The sequence below is a fragment of the Oryctolagus cuniculus genome, chromosome X, assembly GCF_964237555.1.
Source record: "Oryctolagus cuniculus chromosome X, mOryCun1.1, whole genome shotgun sequence".
Taxonomy (NCBI): Eukaryota; Metazoa; Chordata; class Mammalia; order Lagomorpha; family Leporidae; genus Oryctolagus; species Oryctolagus cuniculus.
In genome coordinates this window covers 90,483,313-90,508,465 of record NC_091453.1, presented here as the reverse complement: position 1 = coordinate 90,508,465, position 25,153 = coordinate 90,483,313, and the positions used below count along the sequence as shown (strand labels likewise).

Below are 25,153 nucleotides of genomic sequence, written 5' to 3'. Positions count from 1 at the left end.
CTGAGCTTCACCAGTCCGAAGCCAGGGGCCAGGAGCTTCTTCCAGGTCTCCCATGGGTGCAGGGGCCCAAGGACTTCAGCCATATTCCACTGCTTTCCCAGGCCATAGCAGAGAGCTTGATCTGAGGTGGAGCAGGCAGGACTCAAACTGGTGCCCATATGGGATGCCTGCACTGCAGGCAGAGGATTAACCTACTGTGCCACAGTACTGGCCCCACTATTTTCTTTATATATTTCTGGGATAGGCTGGAATTATTTCCTGTCATATGGCTATTTTCATATCTTTCTGTAACTTTACCCTCTTTAAGTAAATTAAGTATTGTTGGGAGAGTTTATTAATGTTATGAATGTTGGCATTATCTGCCTTCAATAGACCTCAGTTTCACTGTGTGTCTGTCCATGTAACATCTTAATTATCTCCAGACAAACTCCTACATCTCTGGAAGGCTTGGCAACATCAGGGGGAGCAAGGAACTAGTTGTTATTCAGGTAAAAAGGTCCTTTTGTGTTCCAAGAAAGAATACAGTGCCAGGAAATCAAGGCAGGGCCTGGCAGGGGAGTTCCCTGCATTTGTAGTGATTAGATGGGGCCCAGGCCTCCTCCTTGTAGCTAACTACCTTTGCAGTGTTGGCTCAGTAGCAAAAGACTTCCTGGGAGTGAAGCTAGCAGCAAACTGAGAGGGCAGTCACAACAGAAAGTTAAGTTTGCTCTGGCCTCCAGGTCTTGCCTCTCTGTGCCCTTGTGGCCAGAATTTCCTGTAAGCACTCCATCTTGTTTTTGTGCTCCTGAAAGGTGATTTGCAGCCTGTGTTCCCCTCAGGACCACACTTCACTCTTCTCCAAGCCCCCAGCTCCGGACCACACAGATTGTCCTCAAAAGAGCCGGTGAGGACACTGGTGACAGGTCACTGCCTTCAGGAAACAAAATGGGTGAGTCAACCAGTATGAGGCCCTGGCCTCAGGACCCCCATAGGGCAGGGAGGGATTCCAGCTCCACTCCAACCTACAGGACACCCAACAGACTCCCTTTGAAATGGGGAGTAGCTAGGGGGCCAGGCAGTTTTTCACTCTCTTGAGGACGTGAACTCACAGGGCCTTAAAACATCCACCCCAGCCCCATCTAGAAAAACTCACCTCTTGTGGCTATGGTGACGGCTGAGCTGGAGTGTTCTTCTGCCTTAGGGAGAAGGTCTGGACCATGTTGTACTCTAAGTTCAGAGTTTGAGTTGTTGCTGGGGGTGGTGTATCTTCTGCACTGGGGAGAACTGGAAATGGACAATCTTGGGATTCATACTGGTGGTGAAGGAAGAACAGAGAAGCCACCAGTACCTTTGAATTTTCACAGCAACCAGTCAGTGTCAACTGTTTTACCCCTTTAAGTTTCTTGAGATTTGTTTTAAGGTCCAGCATATGATCCATTTTTGATTATTGCTTGTGTTGCTACATGCAGAATTCTGCTAAGTGTATTTTGTCACACATGTTGTTTAAACCTTCATCTGAGATTTTTTGTCTTTTTGTTTTCTCTGTCACTTAGTGAGATGTGTTAAAATTCCCCACTAAGACAGTGGATATACCTATCTCCATCTACTTCTGTCAGTTTCTACTGTGTATAATTTCTCTGTTTATTTCTATCAATTTTTGATGTGCATGTTTTGGCTGGTTACATTAAAGACGGGTGCAAATTTGTTTTAACGTCTTAATGTAGTATTTAATCTATATCATTATGAAATATCTCATTTTGTCTAGTAGTGTTTTTTACCTAAAGTATATTATATATATTTTTCTTACTATTGGTTACACCAATGATATTTTTAAAAATATTTATTTATTTATTTATTTGAAAGGCAGAGTAACAGAAAAAAAGATAGAGAGATTTTCCATCTGCTGGTTTACTTGCCTAATAGCCACAAAGGCTGGGGCTGGGCCTGGTGAAAGCCAGGAGCCTGAAACTCCATCCGGGTCTCCCATGTGGGTGGCAAAGATCCAAGTACTTGGGCTGTCTTCTGCTGCTTTTCCAGTCACATTAGCAGAGAGCTGAATCAGAGCTGGAGTAGCTGGAACTCAAAACAGGCACTCATGGGGGATGCGGCACTCATAGGGGATGTTGGAGTCTAAGGCAATGGTTTAACCGACTGTGCCACAGCACTGGCCCTGTTCAGTGTTTTAATAGCATGTCTTTTACTATTGCTTTCAGATTCTCTGTAGTATTATACTTTGCATATATATGTCCCTTTTAAGTAGTATTTGATTAAATTGATGGTTTTGATCTAGTCTTATAGTTTCTGCTCTTAAAGATTTATTTATTTGGAAAGCAGAATGAGAGGAGGGGGAAAGGGGGAATTTGAACCAGGCACTCTGATATGGGATGCATGTATCCCAAGTGGTAGCTTAACCTTCTGCGCCAAAATGCCCACCCCATAATCTGTTTTTCGATTTGACTTGTCATTTTTTGTAATCTTTACTCTTTAGATTCCTATGTGCATTCTTACCTTATCGCAGACTAATGTACATTAGTTATTTTACATTTAGTTGGACAACACAGACATCATCACTCATTTTAACCCCATTAATACCCCTCCCAATTTATTGCTGTGCATTTTTATTATTTATTGATTTAAATTCTTCAGTAAAGTTACAACTGTATTATACAGTCAGTACTCATTTAGATTTTCCTACGTATTTGCCAATGTCATTATTATTCATTCTTTCTTGCATCTACATGCCTCCATGGAGGATTATATTTCTAAGGTCTGATGATAACTTTTTATTAAGTTGGCTGGTCTGGTGACAAATTTGCCTAGTGTTATTTGCATTAAAATGTCTATTTAAATATAATTTTTGAAAAATAAGATTTTGTAAACACAGAGTTCTAGGTCTGCAGTCATTTTACTTTACTTCTGTGGATATATAATTTTAAATGTTTGAACCTGCCATTATTTCAGGTAAAAAAAAGTATACATCAATCTTATTTTTGCTCATTTGAATACAATCTATTGTTTTTATTTAGTTCAAATATTTGTTTCTGTGGGGTTTTTTTTTTTTAGGAGAGAAAGCATAGACCTCATTTCTTTTTTAAGATTTAGTTAGGGAGAGACAGAAAAAGAGAGAGAGAGAGAGAGAGAGAGAGAGGTCCTCCATCTGCTAGTTCACTCCCCAAATGGCTGCAATGGCCAGGGCTGGGTCAGACCAAAGCAAGAAACCAACAGCTTAATCCAAGTCTCCCACATGGGTACAGGGCCCAAGCACATGGGCCATTCTTCGCTGCTTTCCTAGGCATATTAACAGGGAGCTGGATCAGAAGAGGAGCAGCCAAGACTCAAACCAGTGTCCATGCTGGATGACCAACTCTGCAGGTGGTGGCTTAACCTGCTATGCCACAGGGCCAGCTCCCTCTATGAGCTTTTTGAAGACTCCTCATATGAGTACAGAGCACTTGACCCAGCAACTGCAGAATACACTTTTTTTCAGGTGTCTGGTAACATTCACAAGGATAGAACATCTTCTGGATCTTCAAAGAAACCTCAACCAGGCAAAAGGAACTGAAACTATTCAGAGTATGTTCTCTGACTATAAAAAAATTTCTAAACACTTGAAAATTGTAGTTAACACCTGTCACTTCATTTCATTGTTCAGATGCTTGTTATAGAACAATGAAAGTTAGAAATGCTGAAAGGCATTTCAGGCTGAGAAAAAAAGAAAGTCCATTCTGCGTATTTTAAACAGAAGGCAAGACTGTGGCAGGGAGACAGTGTAGGAGGCTATTGTGTTGACTCATCCGGTCGTTAAAGCTTTTACTAGAAAAGAAACTATACTTGATGCTCCTTAAAGCTTTTACTAGAAAAGAAACTATACTTGATGCTCGTTAACAAAATCAATTTGATGGCTGATGGATTTCGGAGGTGTGAGAGAGATTCTGCCTATCAATTTTGGTGAGGTTGTGAGATTACAGAAGCATGAAAGAAGGCAAAATTTGGATGCTTTCCTGCTATGTGGCAAATGTCCAGTCTAACTCCTAAATGACTTCTCTTCTTTATAAATTCCTGTTCCATTTTCTTTCTTTTTTAAAGATTTTATTTATTTATTTGAGAGGTAGAGTTATAGACCGTGAGAGGGAGAAACAGGAAGAAAGGCCTTCCGTCCGCTGGTTCACTCCCCAGTGGCCGCAACGGTCGGAGCTGTGCCAACCCGAAGCCAGGAGCTTCTTCCTGGTCTCCCATGCAGGTGCAGGGGCCCAAGGACTTGGGCCATCTTCTACTGCTTTCCCAGGCCACAGCAGAGAGCTGGATTGGAACAGGAGCAACCGGGACTAGAACAGGCACCCATATGGGATGCCGGCGCTGCAGGCAGAGGATTAACCCATTGCGCCACCGTGCCGGCCCCATGTTCCATTTTCTTTCTTTCTTTCTTCTTTTTTTTTTTTTTTTTTTTTTGACAGGGAGAGTGGACAGTGAGAGAGAGAGACAGAGAGAAAGGTCTTCCTTTACCGTTGTTTCACCCCCCAATGGCCACTGTGGCTGGTGCACTGCGGCCGGCACAATGCGCTGATCCGAAGGCAGGAGCCAGGTGCTTCTCCTGGTCTCCCATGCGGGTGCAGAGCCCAAGGACCTGAGCCATCCTCCACTGCACTCCCTGGCCATAGCAGAGAGCTGGCCTGGAAGAGGGGCAACCGGAACAGAATCCGGTGCCTCGACCGGGACTAGAATCCAGTGTGCCAGCGCCACAAGGCGGAGGATTAGCCTAGTGAGCCGCGGCGCCCGCCTGTTCCATTTTCTAAATGGAGTTCCACACAGTTACCTTCTCTTTCAAGACCTCTTCCTTAATTTCGTCATCTCTGAGAATAGGCTTTCATATCTTGTCAAGTCTGGGAATTTTCTTACTTGCTTTTGTGTGATTGTTCCATTAGGGCAGATTGGTAGTTTAATTGTACTTTCTATGATACTAGGCCAAGAATCGGTTCACGGTGTATGGTTACTGATGTGTCTTTAAATTTGCATTATTGTTCCGAATTTCAGAATCCAATAATGGTGGTGGCTGTCCTCAAGGAAAAAAGAAAGATGATGAAGATTCTTTGCAAGGGAAATTTGACCATGGGAACTTTCATTATGAACATGCTGTGGGTGAGCTTCTGTCTTCAAACCTCCAGGAGGATCGAAACAGGATGATGAGGGATGTCCATGAGAACCCCCAGCTAAGACGGTAAGTGACCAGGCATCCTCATTGGCATGAAGCAGTCCCTGGAACCATGCAACTCTTTCACTGTGTGTGATTTTCTCTCACTGAAAAAACTGAAGAATGCCAGAAGTGGAGTAAAGGTTGAACAGTCTTAATTGTATAAGTGAGTTAGGATGGCCAGCGCCACGGCTCAATAGGCTAATCCTCCTCCTGCGGCACTGGCACACCGGGTTCTAGTCCCGGTCGGGGTACCGGATTCTGTCCCGGTTGCCCCTCTTCCAGTCTAGCTCTCTGCTGTGGCCCGGGAAGGCAGTGGAGGATGGCCCAAGTGCTTGGGCCCTGCACCCGCATGGGAGACCAGGAGAAGCACCTGGCTCCTGCCTTCGGATCAGCGAAGTGCGCCGGCCACAGCAGCCATTGGGGGGTGAACCAACGGAAAAGGAAGACCTTTCTCTCTGTCTCTCTCTCTCACTGTCCACTCTGCCTGACAAAAAAAAAGTGAGTTAGGACTATATAGAGGATTTTATAGCATTTCTTCACATTTATTGATACCTTCTTTTTATTGTATTGTACCAACACCTTTACCTTCCTACCCAAAATTAGGAGCATGGAATGCCATTATGAACATCAAGATAGAATTCTTCCAGAGGGAGCTGTGACAGCAAATACAGATAATGAAGCCCTGAGGAAATTGTTCAAGATAACAGTAAGTGTCCTGACAGAGTCCAGGCAATTTTCAGGAAAGGCAGGTCATGAGAGTTCTATTGATCACATGTAAAGATGCTAAGTACTTTGCTGGGAAACAGGGACTGACCATTTAAGGGTAGGGACACAGAAGAAATACAAAAGAGAACAGGCTAATTGCAGGAATGCAGGGAAGATTGTCCAAAGGTAAAGGTGGAAATACTGCAAAGATGAAGCAGCCCCACACTAGATGCCTCAGTTTAGATCAAGCTGGATGTGGGGATGTTCAGTCTCTAGAGTCCTTGTCAGAGGGCCAAGTGTGGTCTTCAGTACATAGAATCTATTGGAACCTTATAAAAGAAAGATCATTTTGAACATTTGGATTTCATTATTTGGGAGGTAAATGTTGAAATGGAGATAAAGAACAATCAGGAAACTCATGTCTGGCAAAAAAAGAGAACTGAAATCATGTCAGTGGTCCCTACCTTAGAAGTTTCTAAAACTAAATGCAAGGTCAGGATAAAACACTTGGTTGGGGCTGTTCTCCAGGCTAATTCCATACTGTCTGTTCTCTCCCATCCCTTCTTTTAACACTTAGATTCCCTACGGGATAAAGTATGAGAAGACATGGCTAATTAATTCAATCCAGAGCTATTGCAGTGTCCCTTTCACCCCAATCAACGTAAGAAAAGATGGTGAAGCCAAATGAGTGGGCATAGGGGAGGAGGAGAGGCCTGGCTTGGCAGGAGTTTTGAACTCTGAGACTGTTGCTTTGCCTTCACTCCCCATAGCTCAGGTATGTCAGAAATCAAGTGGAGTTCTTTGTTCAGGATGCTAGCACTGCCTCGACATTGGAGGATATCAACTACAAGATTTATGATGAGGAAAATCAAAAGGTATGGACTGAAGTCATTCCTTGGGTTGATTCCCAAGGCAGGAAGACAGGCCAAGGGCTGGTTGGCTGCTTTCGGATTAGAAGTCTTGGTGCTTACTCTGCCTCTCCTTCCTGCAGATATCTATCCTTGTTGAACCTTCCACTGAAACTCATTCTGTGCAGACTAACTTAAAGCCAGAGCAAATGGAGGTGCTAATGGTAATGCAGATTTAAGGCACATTGTGCACCCACTTCCCAGATTCACATGTTCTTCCACCCTTCTGACTTCTGTGTGACCATCACCCATTTAGTCTCAGAGTCCTGCTGTCTATCTGTCTCTGCAGTTGACCATGAACAAACGATATGATGTTTCCCAGAAAGCTCTTGACCTCCAGAGCCTCAGCTTTGACCGAGGTATGGCTGACAGCAGTAATTTCAGGGCGTGTGAAGTCAGAGGGAATATGTGGGGATGACAACCTGGGGAGGGGTTGGGCTGGTGCCGGTACAGTCAGAACCTGCCCCCATCTTGCTGATACCCTTCTCTTGACTTCCTGAAGACTTGGTAGGCCATGAAACTGACATGATCTTGGATGAAAGAAAATGTATGACTGCTGCCCTGCAGATCATTGAAAAGAATTTCTCTGAGGTGAGGCCTTAAGCCCAGTTATTAGATATAAGGATAGAAGAGTTGGGTGAAAGGGAAATATTTTCCTCCTGGCTCTTGGATAGTTGCTATCACTCTAACTCTTTCTCCCACAAAGCTGTTGTCCTTGAATTTGTGTAACAACAAGCTGTACCAGCTGGATGGCTTGTCTGACATTATAGGGAAGGTGCCCAAAGTCAAGATCCTGAACCTCTCTGCAAACGAGGTGAGAAGAGGGAGCCAGATGGAATAGGGGTTGAAGGTGACAACATGCAGACAAAAGTACCTGTGGGAGAGGGAGGAGAGCTAAAGGAGCAGAGGCCTAGATCTCTCTCTCCCTGGAACTCCTTTTGCATTTTTCTCCCTGTATCTCTCAGCTGAGGACAGCATGGGAATTGGAGAAGGTGAAAGAGCTGGATCTGGAAGAGCTGTGGCTGGAAGGGAACCCCTTGTGCAGAACCTTCCCTAGCCATGCTGCCTACGTAAGGTCAGTGGTGGTGCCTCTGACCCTCGTGGGGACCTTCATCCCCCACAGCCTGAGCTGCCCCAACACTTGCCACCTGTAGGCAGGCAGCCCTGGTCCACTGGGAAGTCCATGGCCCTGCCCTCTGCTCTGTCCCTCAGCTCTGAGCTGCTCCCCTTTCCACCTGGTCGGGTGTGTTTCTCCCGTCTGTACATCTGGCTGCCTCCAGCACACCCTCCCGTAGTTGTGTTCCGGGAAGCAGGGCTCCCTGTCCTCACCAGGGACAGAGATGCTGGAGACATGGACTCCGGTGGGTCCTCCAGCCCAGGGCCTCGTGCTGACTCAGGCTTCCTGTCCTTGGACTGAGACGGGGCTGGCTTCCCTCCCCTGTCCTGAGAGGGGCCCTCCTTCCCCTGCTCCAGAGAGGTCCTCCCTGCCTGTTCCAGGCTGACACGGGAGCTTTCATGCCTGACACTAAAGGCTGAGGCTCCAGGTGGCTGGCAGCAGGACGTCTGTTCCTCTGGTGCAGTGCCGGAAACTGGGCTGTCCTTCAGGACGAACTCAGGTTCCTTGAGTCAAAGGGTCAGATAGATGCTGGCCAGCTGCAGTAAGAAAGGACTTCTCAAGGCACAGGTTGGAGGTCAAGGGCAGTGGAGGGTGAGGTTGAGAAGGACAGGCCTGTCCAGAGCACCACTCCTCCCTTCTTCCTCACCACGTCCTCCAGGGGATCCCTAGGAGCCCATGATGGGTCCGTTTCCTAGGGTAAGGCACCAACGACTCAAGTACAGCTGCATGGGGATCTGGAGGAGAGAACATGGTGATCCTGAGAAGGTTCCAGGACCCTCTACCCTGTGCTGACCTGGGCCCTGACCCCTCACTGCTTGTGAGGAAGGTCTCCTGTGGCTACTCTATTGGCCACGCTCAGCTCAGACTGGCCTCATACAGGTGACAGACTGGCCTCATACAGGTGACAAAGGCTCAACCTGCCTCCAGGGGCTCCAGCCCAAAAGGTGCCTGTTTTCTTGCCTATCTTGGGCCTTCAGGTCCACCCAGCATTAGCTGAAGAGAAGGGCTACAGCAGGGAAGCCACTCTCTGCTCTCTTCCTCCCTGACCCCCACTACCATGGTCAAGTCTCTTCCTCTTCTCTTTGCTTCCTCTCCCTCCCTTGTCTCTACTCTCCTACGTCTCCCCCACCTATCCCTGGCCTACCTTCCTTCCCTCCCTTTCTCTTATCGTCCCTATGCCTTCCTCTTCCTGCCACCAGAGCCCTGCCTCACTCCCTTCCCTGACCCAGCCGCCTCCTGGGCCATCCCTGGGGGATGAGCTGGTCTTGTCCAGTCCATGCTTGACAGAATGGTGGACACTCTGAGAAGTAGCAGAGGCCTGGGCTCTCACCCCTTTCTTGTTCTCTGAAGAGCATTTCCAAAGTTTCTTGGAAAGTAATGGAGGCGGCGAGGGGAAAGAAACCTGGACGCCCAGTGGAGTTCACCATGACCTGGAAGAAGGGGGTTAGATCATTATAGGGAGAGCTACCCAGTGTGTAAGAGGAGAGGCAGACAGGGAGAGGCTATGCAACTCTGACTCATCAATCATTTCAATCAATTTTTGGTTTTGAACAGGGCCATCCGGAATTGTTTCCCCAAGTTATTACGCCTGGTAAGTACCTACCTTCGTCATTATCATTTCTTGAAAGCATGACCTCCACAACTTCCCTGAATCTTTCTGGGATCTGCCTAGATTAGATTTTTACAGTTTTCCCCCCAACAAGTTAGGAAAACCGGATTCCTGATGAAATGGACTCTTTCTGGTAAAATATGACCATAAACTAACTCCCTCTCCCTCTCTTTCTGCCTCTCCGTCTCCCTCTCCCTTCACTCAAAAGTTGCATATAATACTAGACTCCCAAGATCCACTGGTGAAGATGTCAACTGTCGTCTTGCTGATTGACTATCAAAGGTTATTTCACACCTCACCTGATCCAGCCCTTTTCCCCCTCAGACCTGTTCATCTCCTTGCTCATCCAACACCACCTCCCTGTTGTATACTGATGACTACCTCTTCCCTTCTCCCAGGATGGAAAGGAGTTACCACCAATTGCAATTGATATGGAAGTCCCTGAGATAATAAAACCTTGTAAGGTGAGGAGGAACCCATGAAGGTTAGATGTGTGGGACAGGCATTTGTTATAGTGGTTAAGATGCCACTTGCGGGCACTCACACTCCATATCAGAGTGTGTGGATTTGGCTCCTGATTCCAGCTTCCTGATAATGAGCACCCTGGGAGGCAGCAGGTGTTTGGGTCCCTGCCATCCACATGGGAGACCCAGATTGAGTCCCAGTTTCCTGATTTCAGCCTGGCCTAGCCCTAACCATTGTGGGCATTGAGTGGATCAGTGGATTATAAACCCCTCCCCACATTTCTCCCTTTAAGTAAATGTTTCAAAAGCATTAGAGGGAGGTTTTGTCAACCACGTTGTTCCAAGGTGTCTTTTTATTTCAGGAAAGCTATAAAGGATCTGAGACCCTGAAGAGTCTCATCCTGCAATTTCTGCTTCGGTATGTACCCTCAGACCACAAGGCAGAGAAGGGCTGGGGCAAGACAGGCTACCCTAAGAACAGGGCTGCCTATGAATTGAACAGAGTTTTCAAAGTCCTTTGAGAACCCAGGCCGCAGAGGTAGACTGTCTTCATTGCTCCCCAACAGGTATTATGTGATTTATGACTCTGGAGATCGACGGGGTCTCTTTGGTGCTTACCATGAAAAGGCCTGCTTCTCCCTGACCATCCCCTTCAACTGTGGTGATCCATTGTAAGTAAGGCAGCTCAGACTCTGATGTGAGCCATGTAACTCCCCAAGGGGTACAGGTCAGATCCTGAAAATGCCACCTCCTGTTTTTATTTTCCCCTACAAGCAGCTTATGGGAGTACTTTAAGTATAGCAGGAATATGAAGAAGCTCAAGGACCCATGTAAGTGTATAATGGGGAAAGACCATCACGGAAAGGGGGATGTAAAAGAATCAGTAATAGGGTATATGGGCCAGGGTATGGCAGCTTCTGCTCTTCATTTCTGCTCCACAGACCTGCGGAGGCAGCTGCTGAAGCACACAAAGCATGACATTGTGAATTCTCTCAGTGTCTTGCCCAGAACTCAGCATGACTTCAGCTCCTGTGTGGTGGACCTGTGTTTTCAGACAGTGAGTACCTGCTTCCTCTCTCAGGCAGCTCAGGAAACCTAGATGTACGCAGGAAGTTTGGGGGAGAGCATGAATGCCCTTGTTTACCATTCTTCACTTTCAGGAAATGATGCTCTGCTTTTCTGTCAGTGGTGTGTTCAAGGAATGTGAGTATCTTTACATTCAACTCCCGAGATCCTCCATTCCTCATGTTGCCAGGGCTCCTTCACAGGACTCTCTCAGCTCCTTCCCCTTCAATCTTTCTTCTTCTCCCATGCCCCAACACATAACTTAGGTTTTATGGACACAAACTGTAGTTTGATGGCTCTCATTCCAAGTTATTGCTTTGCAGACTTTGGGCTGTTACATAGCCCTTCTCTTCCCTTATTTGCAAAATGGGGTTGGTAAGCCAATTTCTTAGTCAGCTGCAAAAATAAATCAAATGACTTCATGCTTCACACATGTGGGAGGATCCTGTCATTAGGAGCTGATTATTTCTACTGTTGTCCTCTCAGTCCCTGAAACTCCCTTCTGATTACTAGTGAAACGTTGCCCTGATCTGACCCCCTTCAGGGTGTCACAAGAGTGTCAGGTAAGATCATGAATCTGGACCACCATGCGAGTGTGGAAAGTGTGTGTGACTCTAAGTGAGTACCTTTGTTTGTTATTATTGAAGTGGAAGGAAAGTCCCCGGGTATTGTTCGTGCCTTCACCAGGATCTTCATCTTGGCTTCTGTCAGCAGTTCCAGGTGAGTGCTGTGTTGTGGGTTGCAAGAGAACACACTTCTCATCCTGGAGCCAATGATACAGGAATGTGATAGTACAGTCTTGGGGTCTTCTCAGTACTGTGAAGGCCAACAGGTAGATCCAGGGAGAAGTCTAGATTAGTGCTTAAGTATGTGGTCTCTGGAGTCGGAATTCTGAATTATCTTGCTGACTTCAACACTCACTAATTAGCTATGTGACCTTGATCAAGTTTAAAAAAACTTCTCTGTGACTCCCTGTTCTCCCTTTATTTTTTTATTTTGATAGGCAGAGTTAGACAGTGAGATAGAGAGAGACAGAGAGAAAGATCTTCCTTCGGTTGGTTCACCCCCCCAAAATGGGCGCTACGGCCAGCGTGCTGCACCGATCCGAAGCCAGGAGCCAGGTGCTTCCTCCTGGTCTCCCATGCGGGTACAGGAGCCCTTGGGCCATCCTCCACTGCCTTCCTGGGCCACAGCAGAGAGCTGGATTGAAAGAGGAGCAACCTGGACAGAATCCAGCGCCCCAACAGGGCGCCACAGGCGGAGGATTAGCCTAGTGAGCTGCAGTGCCGGCCCTTGTTTTCCTTTTAAAATGAGGATGAGGGTCCATTTCTTTTGTAAAGTGTAAATGCATTGGGGTTAGATACATGAATCTAGTGAAGCTGGTAGAAAATGTTTCCAAGGTAGGCTCCATGGCAGTGGTAAAGGTTACCAGCCCAGGACATTTTTGAGGTAGGTATAGGTATAGTTGGGATTTGGAAGGAATATGGCTGCTATGTGGCAGTGGAAATGGGAACATTGTTGGGAGCATGGGGTTGCCCGTTCCTCCAGTTTTCTGAGTAGCCCTCTTTCCTACAGCATATGCATTGTGAATGACAAGCTGATTGTGAGGAATGCCAGCCCCAAAGAGACCCAGAGTGCCTTTTCCACTCCCTTGCCCTCATGCTTCTCCAGCTCTGTGCCCACCCTCTCCCAAGAGAAGATGGAAATGGTGAAGGCTTTCTCCACCCAGTCTGGGATGAATTTGGAATGGTCTCAGAAGTGAGTGCTGGGAGTCTCAGGGGATAGGCTTGATCTGAGAGGAGAGGGGAATGAAAAATGGAGATTTGAAGGTAATTTGTAAAAATAACTCTTTGGATGTTATGCTTCCATACTAATTTTATTGTGATAATGTAAGTAATTTTAAACAATGTAATGTTCAGATAACATATTATTTATTTTAAATCCTAAGGAAACCACTAAAAACATCAAAATTAATAAGCAAGTTCGTTATTATTTCAGGATGCAAAATCAATATACAAAAATCAACTCTATTTACACTAGTAATGAACAATCAGAAAATAAAATTAGGAAAAAAATTTCATTATAATAGCATCAAGAAATAACCTACAGATTTAACAAATACTCTGAAATCTGTAAAATACTGTATAAGCACATTTTTTAAAGACCTAAATAAATGGAAAAATATTCCTTGTTCATGGATTGGGAGACTTAATATTGTTACGATGATAATAAGCACACGTTTATATATACATATTCATTCAAGACAAATGTGATTAATATTAAAATCTAAGCTGAGTTCTCTATAGAAATTTACAAGCTTATCCTAAAATTCAAACAAAAAATATAATGAACTCCGAATAGAGAAATAATCTTGATACAGAAGTGTGAAGTTGGAGGACTCACTATAAAGTCACTATAAACTTATTACGAAGCTATAGTAATCAAGCAGTGCTAGATGATACAGTACTAATAAGCATACAGACCAATACAATAAAATGAGAGTAAAAAAAAATCTTTACCTTCATGATCAGTTGATTTTTCAACCAGCATTCCAAAAAAAAAAAAAAAAAAAAAAGGCCAACATGTAGAACCTTTTGAGCAAATTTTCAGCAAATGGTGCAGGGACAACTGGATATCAACCCTCAAAAGAGTGAATTTGTACTCCTATATCATATCATACACAAAAATTGATATGGAACAAAAGGCCAGTGCTGTGATGCAGCAGGTTAAGCTGCTGCCTGCAATGCCAACATCCCATATTAGAGTGTTGGCTCGGATCCTGGCTGCTCTGCCCCCAATCCATCCCCTTGCTACTGTGCCTGGGAAAGCAGTGGAAGATTGCCCAAATGCTTGGAGCCCTGCCACCTATATGGGAGACCTGGATGGAGTGCCTGGCTTGTGGCTTCAACCTGGCCCAGTCTCAGCCATTGTGGCCATTTAGGGATTTAACCAACAAATGGAAGCTCTCCCCCGGCCCCATCTCTCGCAGTCTTTCAAATAAATGAATCTGTTTTTTTTTTTTTAAAAAAAGGACCAAAAGCCTTAAAGTTATAACTAAAACAATAGAAATATTAAAAGAAAATGGAAGAGTAAATAGTCATGACCTTGAATTTGAAGATGGTTTCTCACATGAGAGTAAAAGCACAAGCAAAAAAGAAAAAGTACACTTCAAAAATTAAAATATTTTTATATCAAAAGACATCAATAAAGTGAAAAGGCAACCTAAGAATCAAAATATTTGCAATTTATATTTCTGATTAGTGACTTGTATACAGAATATAACAAATTCTTTGAACTCAATAATAAAAAACAAGCTATGAATTAACATGAGTAAGAGTCCAAATATACATTTATGAAAAAAAGACATACAAATGTCCAAAAGCACAAGGAAAGTTACTCAACAGCATTAAATGAGAAATGCAATCAAAAATACACTCTGATGCAATGTCAGTCACACCAGGATGGCTATTTTTTTTAATATAGCAGGTGTTGGCAAAGATATAGCTAAATTGGAATCTGCATATATTGCTGGTGACAATGGAAAATGATGGTGTAAAACAGTTTGGTAGTCTCTCAAAATGTTAAATATGGGTTACCCTTATGACCCAGCAATTCTATCATCTGGGGTGAAATTTGTTCACACAAAAACTTGTACACAAAGTTCATAACACCATTATTCATAATAACCCAAAATGGAAATTCAAATGTCCCTCAATTTATAAATGAATAAATCAAATGTGGTATATCTTCATACAGTGGGATATTGCTCAGAAATAAAATACAGTGAGGTTTTGATGCATGCTATAATGTGGATCAACCTTGAAAGTATTAGATGAAATAAGCCAGCCACACGGGGCCTGTATTGTGGACCAGCGGGTTAAGCCTCTGCTTGAATTGCTGGCATCCTCTATCTGAATGCCAGTTTAAGTACTGGAGACTCTGCTTCCAATAAAACTCCCTGCTATTGTACCTGGGGAAACAGCGGATGATGGCCAAAGTATTTGGGCCGCTGCCACCAATATGGGAGACCAGGTTGGAGTTCCAGGCTCCTGGCTTTGGCCTGGCCTAGCCCTGGCTGTTGCAGCCATTTGGGAAATAAAACAGCAGATGGAAATTTCCTATCTCTCCCTCTCATTCTCCATTCCTCTCTCTTTTATTCTGCCTTTTGAATAAATAAAAAAAATCTTAAAAAAGAATAACATAAGCCAGTCACAAAAGACCACATATTGTATAATACATGAACAGACAAGTCCATACAAACTCCAAGCAGAGTAGTGGTCATGAGTGTCCAGGGTAAAAAGAATAGGTAATGATCTCTAACAGTTAAGGAGATTCTTTTTCAGGTAACAAAAAAGATTTTGGAACTACTTGTGATGGTTACACAGTCTTTGTGAATATACTAGAAAATGACTGAATTGTATACTTTAAAATGGTAAAATCTGTTTATGTGCCTTATAACTCAATTTAAAAATGAGCTATAATGAGAACTGGAAATCATTTGAATCTCCACTTGTGGTTTTCTCAGTTAAAGAATGTGTACCAGGCTTCCTTGTTTTGAATACTTCTATTTTTCTGCTGTAAATTCTTGTGGGCATGTTAGTGACAGACATTGTGGCTTTCAAAAGGTCTTCATCATTAGAACAGTTATTGGCCGGTGCCGCGGCTCACTAGGCTAATCCTCCACCTTGCGGTGCTGGCACACCGGGTTCTACTCCCGGTCGGGGCACCGGATTCTGTCCCGGTTGCCCCTCTTCCAGGCCAGCTCTCTGCTGTGGCCAGGGAGTGCAGTGGAGGTAGCCCAAGTACTTGGGCCCTGCACCCCATGGGTAGACCAGGAGAAGTACCTGGCTCCTGCCATTGGATCAGCGTGGTGCGTTGGCCACAGCGGCCATTGGAGGGTGAACCAATGGCAAAGGAAGACCTTTCTCTCTGTCTCTCTCTCTCACTGTCCACTCTGCCTGTCAAAAAAAAAAAAAAAAAAAAAAAAAAGAACAGTTCTTATTCTGGTACACGTGTCCCAGTGAAAAAAGAGCATGGGTGAAAGAGTAGCACGCTGTGTGCTGTGGTAGTGATGGACATCACCTGTTCTTTTCCCACTCCAGGTGCCTTGAAGACAACGAGTGGAACTATGCCACAGCTGCGCAGATCTTTACTATGCTCCAGGTGAGGTCTGGGAAGCAAGTGGCTAAAAGGTGGAAGTTTTGGATCATAGGAAGTTGTAGGCTGTGGCCTGAGGATGAAATTTAGGGCACCTAACTCCTCTGATGTACCAACACCTTCCCTCCAGAGGCAGGGCAGGATCCCGGAGGAGGCCTTCAAGCAAATTCCCTAAAAAGAGCCCTTGGATATTGTCTTCATCCACATCATCTTTGTTTCTCTTTTCCCCAGCCTAAGGACATACCCATTACTGGGGTTAAAGATCTGGCTATCTGGCCGGCGCCGTGGCTCAATAGGCTAATCCTCCGCCTTGCGGCGCCAGCACACCGGGTTCTAGTCCGGGTTGGGGTGCCGGATTCTGTCCCGGTTGCCCCTCTTCCAGGCCAGTTCTCTGCTATGGCCCGGGAGTGCAGTGGAGGATGGCCCAAGTGCTTGGGCCCTGCACCCACATGGGAGACCAGGAAAAGCACCTGGCTCCTGGTTTTGGATCAGTGCAATGCGCTGGCTGCGGCGGCCTTTGGAGGGTGAACCAACGGCAAAGACCTTTCTCTCTGTCTCTCTCTCTCACTGTTCACTCTGCCTGTCAAAGTAAATAAATAAAGATCTGGCTATCCAAGATGCCAAAGTTCTTTTGTAGACCCAGTAACATGACAGTCTAGCAGTCCAGTTGTTCTGTGCATTTCTCCCACTCAATATTGTTGTTTATTTTTCATAATAAAGAGTGACATTTCATATTATTATATCTTGTGTGTCTCTTCATCTGCCCCAACCATTAAACAATATGACCAGGAATGAAAGGCCCTGCATTTCCTTGCTCCACCTGGCTGTCCCTAACAGATACGTCAGGCTTGCCTCTGAGTAGTTTGTCACTAAATCCCAATTAGAAAGTGCAGCGTGCATGAAGGAGTGGCATGTTGTAGTTGTGATGTCTGTCCTGTGGTAGTGACTTCCTGGGGTTACTCTTTGGAGATAGTGTGACTGTCAGATGCTCCACCTAGAGTCCCATATTAGAGAATGTCACATTCTGTTCAGTTCTTTGGTACATTTGTCAACAATTGGCAGTTAGCAGTTCTGAATTATAGGCAAGAGTTGAAGAGGATATATACACAATTTATTTTCCACATTCTATAATGCTTGCACTTTAGACAACAAGAGGGCATAGTTTTTGAAAGTAAAATAATAACAGTATTAAGTTTTCATGTTAGAAGCCTATAAACAATTTCTTGAGTTGGCCTACCAAGGGTTTACGAATTATGCCTCACCTTCTGTGTTTTACATAAGTCATTTGCTACCACTTGCCATTTTTCAATTTTTTTATTTTTAAACACTTTGAACAGAAACATAAAACTTGTACAAATTGATGGGGAACCATGGGATGTTTTGATACATGCATGCATTGTAATGTCCAATCAGGGTACGTATGTCTATCTCAGACATTTAACATTTCTTTGTGGGGAAAACATTCAAAATCCTGTCTTCTTATTTTTATTAGAGAAATATATAGTACATTAACAATATCTATAGTCATCCTGTATAACAGAACACCAGAACTTCTTACTCCAGTCTAACTAATATAGTACCCATTAATAAACCTTAGACTATATTTCCTTCGCCCCTTAACTCCTCAGCCTCTGGTAATAATATTATACTTTTAACTTTTATGACATCACTTTTTTCTAGACTTTTTTGCTTTTTCTTGCCCAATGGTTCTGGCTAGAATGTCTAGTACTACAGTGAGTTAAGAGGGTGAAAGTAGAAAAACTTGTTTTATTCCAGTTCTTAAAAAGCACTCAGCTTTTCCCTTTTCAATATGAATGTAAATTGTTGGTTGTTAAATACAGCTTTTATGGCCAGCGCTGCAGTTCAATAGGCTAATCCTCCACCTGCGGCGCGGGCACCCCGGGTTCTAGACCTGGTCGGGGTGCTGGGTACTAGTCCCGGTTGCTCCTCTTCCAGTCCAACTCTCTGCTGTGGCCCGGGAGTGCAGTGGAGGATGGCCCAAGTGCTTGGGCCCTGTACCCGCATGGGAGACCAGGATAAGCACCTGGCTCCTGGCTTCGGATCAGAGCGCTGCGCCGGCCACAGCGGCCATTGAGGGGTGAACCAACAGAAAAAGGAAGACCTTTCTCTCTGTCTGTCTCTCTCTCACTGTCCATTCTGCCTGTCAAAAAAAAAATCTTAAAAAAATACAGCTTTTATAATAGTGAGGTTAATCTCTTTTATACCTAGTTCACTCAGAGTTTTTATCATGAAGTGATGTTGCATTTTATCAAATGCCTTTTCTTTTTTTTTTTTTGACAGTACCCACCACGAGGTAGTTTATTTCTATTTTAGAAAGTTTTTTTAAAGACTTATTTATTTTACTTGAAAGGAAGAATTACACAGAGAGAGAAGGAGAGGCAGAGAAAGAGCAAGGTCTTCCATCCGCTAGTTCACTCCCCAGATGGCTGCAACCCGAAGCCAGGAGCCAGGAGCTTCCTCTGCGTCTTCCCATGCAGGTGCAGGGGCCCAAGGACTTAGGCCATCTTCCACTGCTTTCCTAGGCCATAGCAGAGATCTGGATAGGAAGTGGAGCAGTAGGGACTCAGGCTGCCAGCACTGCAGGTGGTAGCTTTACCCATTACACCACAGTGCCAACCCCGAATGCCTTTTCTATATTTAGATGAACATATGATTTTGTCCTTCATTCTTATGATGTGGTATATCATGTATTGATTTGCATATGTTGAACCATCTTTGCCTCACTGGATTGAAACCCATCTGATTGTGGTGAATTATTATTTTAATGCACTTATGCCTCAGTTTGCAAGTATTTTGCTGACGATTTTTTTTTATCTGTTCAAGGATATTGGCCTGTAGTTTTCTTCATCAGTTTGTCCTTGTCTGATTTTGTTATCAAGTTAATGTTGGCTTCATAGAGTGAATTTCTAAGAATTCCACCCCTTTGATTGTTTGGATTAATTTAAGAATAATTGGTGTTGATTCTTCTTTAAACGTTTGGTGTCATCTAGCAGTGAAGCCATCTAAACCTGAGCCTATCTTGGATGGGAAATTTTTATTACTGACTCAATCTTTCTCTGCATTATTGGTCTTTTTAGTTATTACATTTCTTCATGATTCAATCCTTGTAGGGAGTATGTGCCCAGGAGTTTGTCCATTTCTTTGAGCTTATCAAATTTGATGCCATATCTTTATTCACAGTAATCTTTGAAAATCCCTTGTTATTTCTGTGGTGTCAGTTGTAATATCTCCCTTTTCATCTCTGATTTTATGCATTTGAATCTTCTTTTTTTATTGTCTGAGGTTTTGTCAATTTTGCTTATCTTTAAAGGGAACAGAGCACAAATAAATCAAATAGAGACTACCCCCCCACCATGTCACACACACAATCACATAAAATAAATGATACAAAGAACTGATTACTCACCTGGCTGTGGAAAGACCAAATGCGCAGTCTCCAGATACAGGCTTGGGGACAGGGCTGTGCACCTGGTCTCACTTTGAATTTTATCAATATGAGACTGGCACTAGGATTCAAGTCTAATGACTGGACTTAATTTGCTCTTCCTCTTCCATGTGGGAAGCACATTGTCTCTCTCAATGTGATTCTCAGAGGTAGGGAATAGGAGATGTAGGCACCGTTTCTTACTATTATACCTAAAACCAGGCACTGTGGTCTCTCGCCTGGCTTCTATATCTCTTGTGAAGGTGACTTTGTGTATGAGTGGTTGTACAAATTGGTGTCTGTGGGGATATGTTCATTGGAATGCCACCATCTTCCTCCACCTCTGTACATGAGTTTTAATCATTTAATTTTATAGTAATAATAGATATTTCTCTTTGCTGCTTTGTTCATAGTTTCTACAACCCTTCTGTAATGCCATTTAATTTCCTCTATTATAATATATTTTCCTGATAAATAAGGTATCAAATGTATGAATCACAAGACACAGGGAAAATATAACAGGAGCAACTTGTATTAGTATGCTGTAAAATGTAACAATTAGTGATATTTTAATGTAAATGATACTTCCAAATGAAAAAACACATGTATGATATTATACACAAATATATCTAGGAAACATAAACTGTTTTCCAGTGTCAACATCTTGACAATTCAAGGGACTTATATTGTAATGGAAATTTTCTGAATCTTGATTAATGTTGATATATTGCTTGTGATATGTACTAGTTCTGCATGATATTTCCATTGAGGGAAACCAAGTAAAGTTTTTAAGAGATCTCTCTGTATTATTGATTACAACTTCAGAATCTGTAGTTATCTTAAATTAAAAGTCGTAATTTAAAAGAAATGAAAGGGAAATGAGCATGTTTTCAGAAATTTTTAAGGATTTATTTATTTATTTATTTATTTGAAAGAGAGAGAGGTCTTCCATCCACTGGTTAACTCCCCAATTGGCTGCAATGGCCAGAACTGTGCCGATCTGAAGCCAGGAGCCAGGAGCTTCTTCCAAGTCTCCCACGCGGGTACAGGGGCCCAAGCACTTGAGCCATCTTGTACTGCTTTCCCAGGCCATAGCAGAGAGCTGGATCAGAAGCGGAGCAGCCGGGACTTGAACCAGTGCCCATATGGGATGCTGGCATTGTAGGGGGCAGCTTTTACCCGCTATGCCACAGCTCTGGCCCCCAGACTTTTTTTTAAAAAGAGACAGAATAACCAACGAAGAAGGCAAATAACTACATATTGAGATGAGTGCCGAAGAAAAAGCACTGAAACTCAGTAAGGAAAAAACAGGAACCTGATAGTACATAGAAACTGTGGGTAGCAGTATAGAGAGAAGAACAAAGCCAACTAGTAACTTAATGCCCAAATCTCCAGCCAGGGGGAATCCCATTGCAAGGGAAATTGTGAACAAGAAAGCCTCAGTGAAGCTCAAGTGCACAAACGCCTTACACGGGCAGTCTTCTCTGGAGAAGAAGATGGTTTAAAAAGACCAAGAGTTCAGCAAGGAGAGTTACCTGGAAAACACACAGCCACTTTGCTTCAGAGAAGTAACTCCCATTGTATCCCCTACAACCTCCAGAACACAGGTTGCATCAGTGTGGGACCAACTTGAGAATGGAGTCACTGTTTCAATGTGTGCTACTTTAGGAGACAGAACCCACTGGGTTATCTCCATCACAGGGGACCCACAGACATTCCTGCACTTTGGCAAGGAAGACTGCAGTCTTATAAGTCCAACTAGACCCAGCAGGGCAAGCATGACCATAGCTCATACAGTTCTCTGCACTTCATGAGACGGTGCAGAGAAGCAGGGAGATCTGGCTGGAAGGAGCCTAGAAGTAGGGGTACCTCTCCCCACCTCAGAGTTGGGGATCATCCTCCTCCTGAATTTCTCCTCTGCCCTGACCACTCAGGCTACCACTCATTGTTACTGGGACTCATGCACATTGACTCCAGGTCTGAGTTCCCATGGCTCCCCCTAATCTGTCCACTATGGCTCAGAGCTGTGTGCACTAAGCACTGTATGCACAAGTTAAACAGTGCACATGTTCGGGACTATACATGCACCCAACCTGCTCCCAATGCCAGTGCAATGAGGAGCCCACAGCTTGAGATCTAGCACCGCTGATGGCTCCAGTTCCTTCATGGGACAGCTTACCAAGGTTCCTGCACTTTGCTCAGCCTGGCATGCTACTCTTAGGGCTCCAATTCCTCCTCCAGACAACAGATTGGGGTTCCACACCATGCCTAGCTCAGCATGATGCTTGCTCAGGGCTCTGGCCCAGAGTCTCTGTGTGGGGCCAGCATGCTGCTCAGGGGCCAGGCCCCTCCCACAGGCAGTGGTTAGGGATGTGCCTGTTTTACCCTCTCAAAGCCAGGGACACTCCTGTAGATACAATCACTTCAAAAGATAACAGCTGGAGGGTTTGCCGGCCCTGCTAGTGCTGCTCTTTGAAGCTGGCGTGCTCCTGGCAATTGCCCAGGCTGCTCTTAGCACCAGTACTGCTTTTGTAGCTCCAACTCCAAACATGGATGGTGCCTTGGAGTCTGCAAGCCCATCCCACTTGCAACACCAACAGAACCTGCTCTCAGTATCACATGAGCTCCTGACTCCATTCCCTCCTTCAAGAGGTGGCTGGGGGACTGCACGATAGGGAAATAGTAATCTCACTGGAACACACATGGCCCCCAAATGCCCCACCTCCTCACTAATTCCACCATTAACTACAGCAATAGAAGGCATGGGAGGACTATACTATATATAGCATTCAACTGGAACTAAAGCCAAAGTAACTTACCACACACCGGTACATAAAGACACATCTACAGGATAAAGCCTTTAATATGTAAAAATCACTCTTTAAAAGCAAAGCCAGGCCAGCGCCTCGGCTCACTGGGCTAATCCTCCGCCTGTGGCGCCAGCACCCCGGGTTCTAGTCCCAGTTGGGGCGCCGGATTCTGTCCTGGTTGCTTCTCTTCCAGTCCAGCTCTCTGCCATGGCCCGGGAGGGCAGTGGAGGATGGCCCAGGTCCTTGGGCCCTGCACCCGCATTGGAGACCCGGTGGGGGGCACCAAGGAAGACCTTTCTCTCTGTCTCTATCTCTCTCACTGTCTAACTCTGCCTGTCAAAAAAAAAAAAAAAGCAACACGAAGGGGGCTAGTGCTGTGGCATAGCAGGTTAAGCCTCTACCTGTGATGCTAGCATCCTATATAGGTGCAGGTTCAAAAGCTAGCTGCTGGACTTCCAATCCAGCTCCATGCTAATGCGCCTGAGAAAGCAATGGAAGATGGTCCAAGTGCTTGGGCCCCTGCACCCATGTGGGAGACCCACAAGACGCTCCCAGCTCCTGGCTTTAGCCTGGCCCAGACCCAGACACTGCAGTCATTTGGGGAGTGGGCCAGTAAATGGAAGATCTCTCTCTCTCTCTCTCTGTAATTCTACCTTTTAAGTAAATAAAAATAAATATTTTTTAAAAAGCAATGAGCAGAACTGATCCCCCAAATGGGCAAAAATCAATTAACACAAAAAGCTTGAAAAAGCAAGGCAATATGACACCTCAAAAGGAAGACAACAACTCTTTAGTATCAGACTAAGAAGAAAGGGAAATTGATGAAATGTCTGATAAAGAATTCAATAGGGGTGGATCCTTTATGTAGCAGTTAAGTCATCATTTAGGATGTCTGCATCTCATATCAGAGTCCCTGGATTTGAGCCCCGGCATTGCTCTCCATTCCAGCTTGTTCCTAATGGGCATCTTGGGAGGCAAGTTATGATGGCTTAAGTGGTTGGGTCCCTGCCACCCATGTGGGAAGCCTGGATTAAGTCTCTGGCTCTTGGGTTTCTCCTGGCCCAGCCCTGGCTATTGTAGGCATTTGGGAAATGAATCAGTGGATGGGAGATCTCTTTCTGCTCCCCCCTCTTTCTCCCTTTCAAACAAATAAATATAAAATGTTTTAAGGGTGTAAAGTAATGATAATAAGGATACTTAAAGGAACACAAAAAATGCAGACAGATGGTTAAATGAAATTAGGAAATCAATGGATGATATGAGTGATAAATTCAGCAGAGGGAGAGATACCAAAAAGCAACAAAAGAGAAATATTAGAAAAGAACTCATTGAGTCAAAAAATACCATTGAGGACTGGAAGAATCAATATCATTAAATTGTCTATACTACCTAAAGTGTTCTACAGATTCCCTATATTCCCTATGCAATCCCTATAAAAATACCAATGACATTCGTTATAGGATTAGAAGAAACAATCCTAAAATTCATATGGCCAAAGCAATCCTGAGGGGAAAAAAAATCAAGCTGGAGGCATCACAATACCTGCTTTCAAAGCATACTACAAATATATAATAATTATAATAGCATGGTACTGGCATAAATCCCAGTGCATAGATCAATCAGACAGAAGAGAGAACCTTGAAATTAATCCATATAGCCAAGTGATTTTTGACAAAAACGTGTCCAGAACAAATATTGGAGGAATAACAGTCTTTTCAATAAGCAGTATTGGAAAAATTGGATGTATATATGTAGAAGAATGAAGTTAGGCCCCTACTTCTCATCATATACAAAAATCAACATAAGATGGATCAAAGACCCGAATTGAATCTTGAGACTCTGAAATTTCTAGAAGAAAATGTAGGGGATATACTTTAAGACATTGGTGTAGGTGATGACTTCTTGGATAAGACCCTCAAAGTGCAGGAAACAAAAGCAAAACTATACAAACAGAATTATATCAAGCTCAGAAGCTTATACACACCAAAGGAAATAATCAATACAGTAAAAAGACACCCAAGAGAATGGGAGAACATATTTGCAAGCTTTATCTGACAAAATGTTAATAGCCAGAATATATCAACAACTGAAAAAACTCAATAACAACAAACAACCATTCCAGTTAAGAAATGGACAAAGGACCTGAATGGTCAAAAGGGGAAATACAGGGGCCAGCATTGTGGCATAGCGGGTTAAGTTGCACCTGCAATGCCTGTGCAGCATATCGGCCAAGGTTCCTGTCCTGGCTGCTCCACTTCCTATCCAGTTCCCTGCTAATGCACCTGGGAAAGCACTGAAATATGGCCTAAGCACTTGAGCCCCTGTCTCCTATGTGGGAGACCCAGAAGAAGCTCCTGGCTCTTGGTTTGGGCCTGGCCCAGTCCTGGCTGATCGGCAAGTTGGAGAGTGAATCAGCAGATGGAAGATCTCTTGATCTACCCCCTCCCCATAACACTGACTTTCAAATAAATAAATAAATCTTTAAGAAGTTACAATTGAAAATGTCAGCATTGTGGTACAGTTAAGCCATCACTTGTGATACCAGCATCCTATGTCACAGTGCCTCTTTGAGTCCCAGCTATGCTGCTTATGATCCAGCTCTCTGCTTATGTGTCTGGGAAGGTAGCAGATGGCTCAAGTGCTTGGGTCTCTGTGACCAGTGTGGGAGAACAGGTTGGAGTTCTGGGATCCTGACTGGCCTGG

At 44.2% G+C, this 25,153-nt stretch overlaps 1 protein-coding gene across 2 annotated transcripts; it reads left to right on the top strand.

Moving 5' to 3' along the window:
• Window positions 1–625: 625 nt before the first annotated feature.
• Window positions 626–16,939, top strand: LOC100339773 (nuclear RNA export factor 2). 2 transcript variants are annotated; one of them, XM_051827437.2, is made up of 21 exons: window positions 626–928; window positions 5,011–5,194; window positions 5,774–5,876; window positions 6,453–6,536; window positions 6,646–6,750; window positions 6,867–6,947; window positions 7,073–7,142; window positions 7,286–7,374; window positions 7,490–7,597; window positions 7,749–7,858; window positions 9,455–9,491; window positions 9,908–9,973; window positions 10,336–10,391; window positions 10,540–10,644; window positions 10,751–10,803; window positions 10,915–11,030; window positions 11,134–11,176; window positions 11,686–11,758; window positions 12,614–12,796; window positions 16,141–16,201; window positions 16,326–16,939. In XM_051827437.2, the coding sequence occupies exons 1-21, from the start codon at window positions 925–927 to the stop codon at window positions 16,368–16,370; spliced, it is 1,776 nt and encodes a 591-aa protein (XP_051683397.2). In that variant the 5' UTR covers window positions 626–924; the 3' UTR covers window positions 16,371–16,939. The 2 variants fall into 2 exon arrangements, with proteins under 2 accessions (XP_051683397.2, XP_008271331.3); XM_008273109.4 differs by having other exon boundaries at window positions 10,748–10,803.
• The last annotated feature ends 8,214 nt before the right edge of the window (window positions 16,940–25,153 follow it).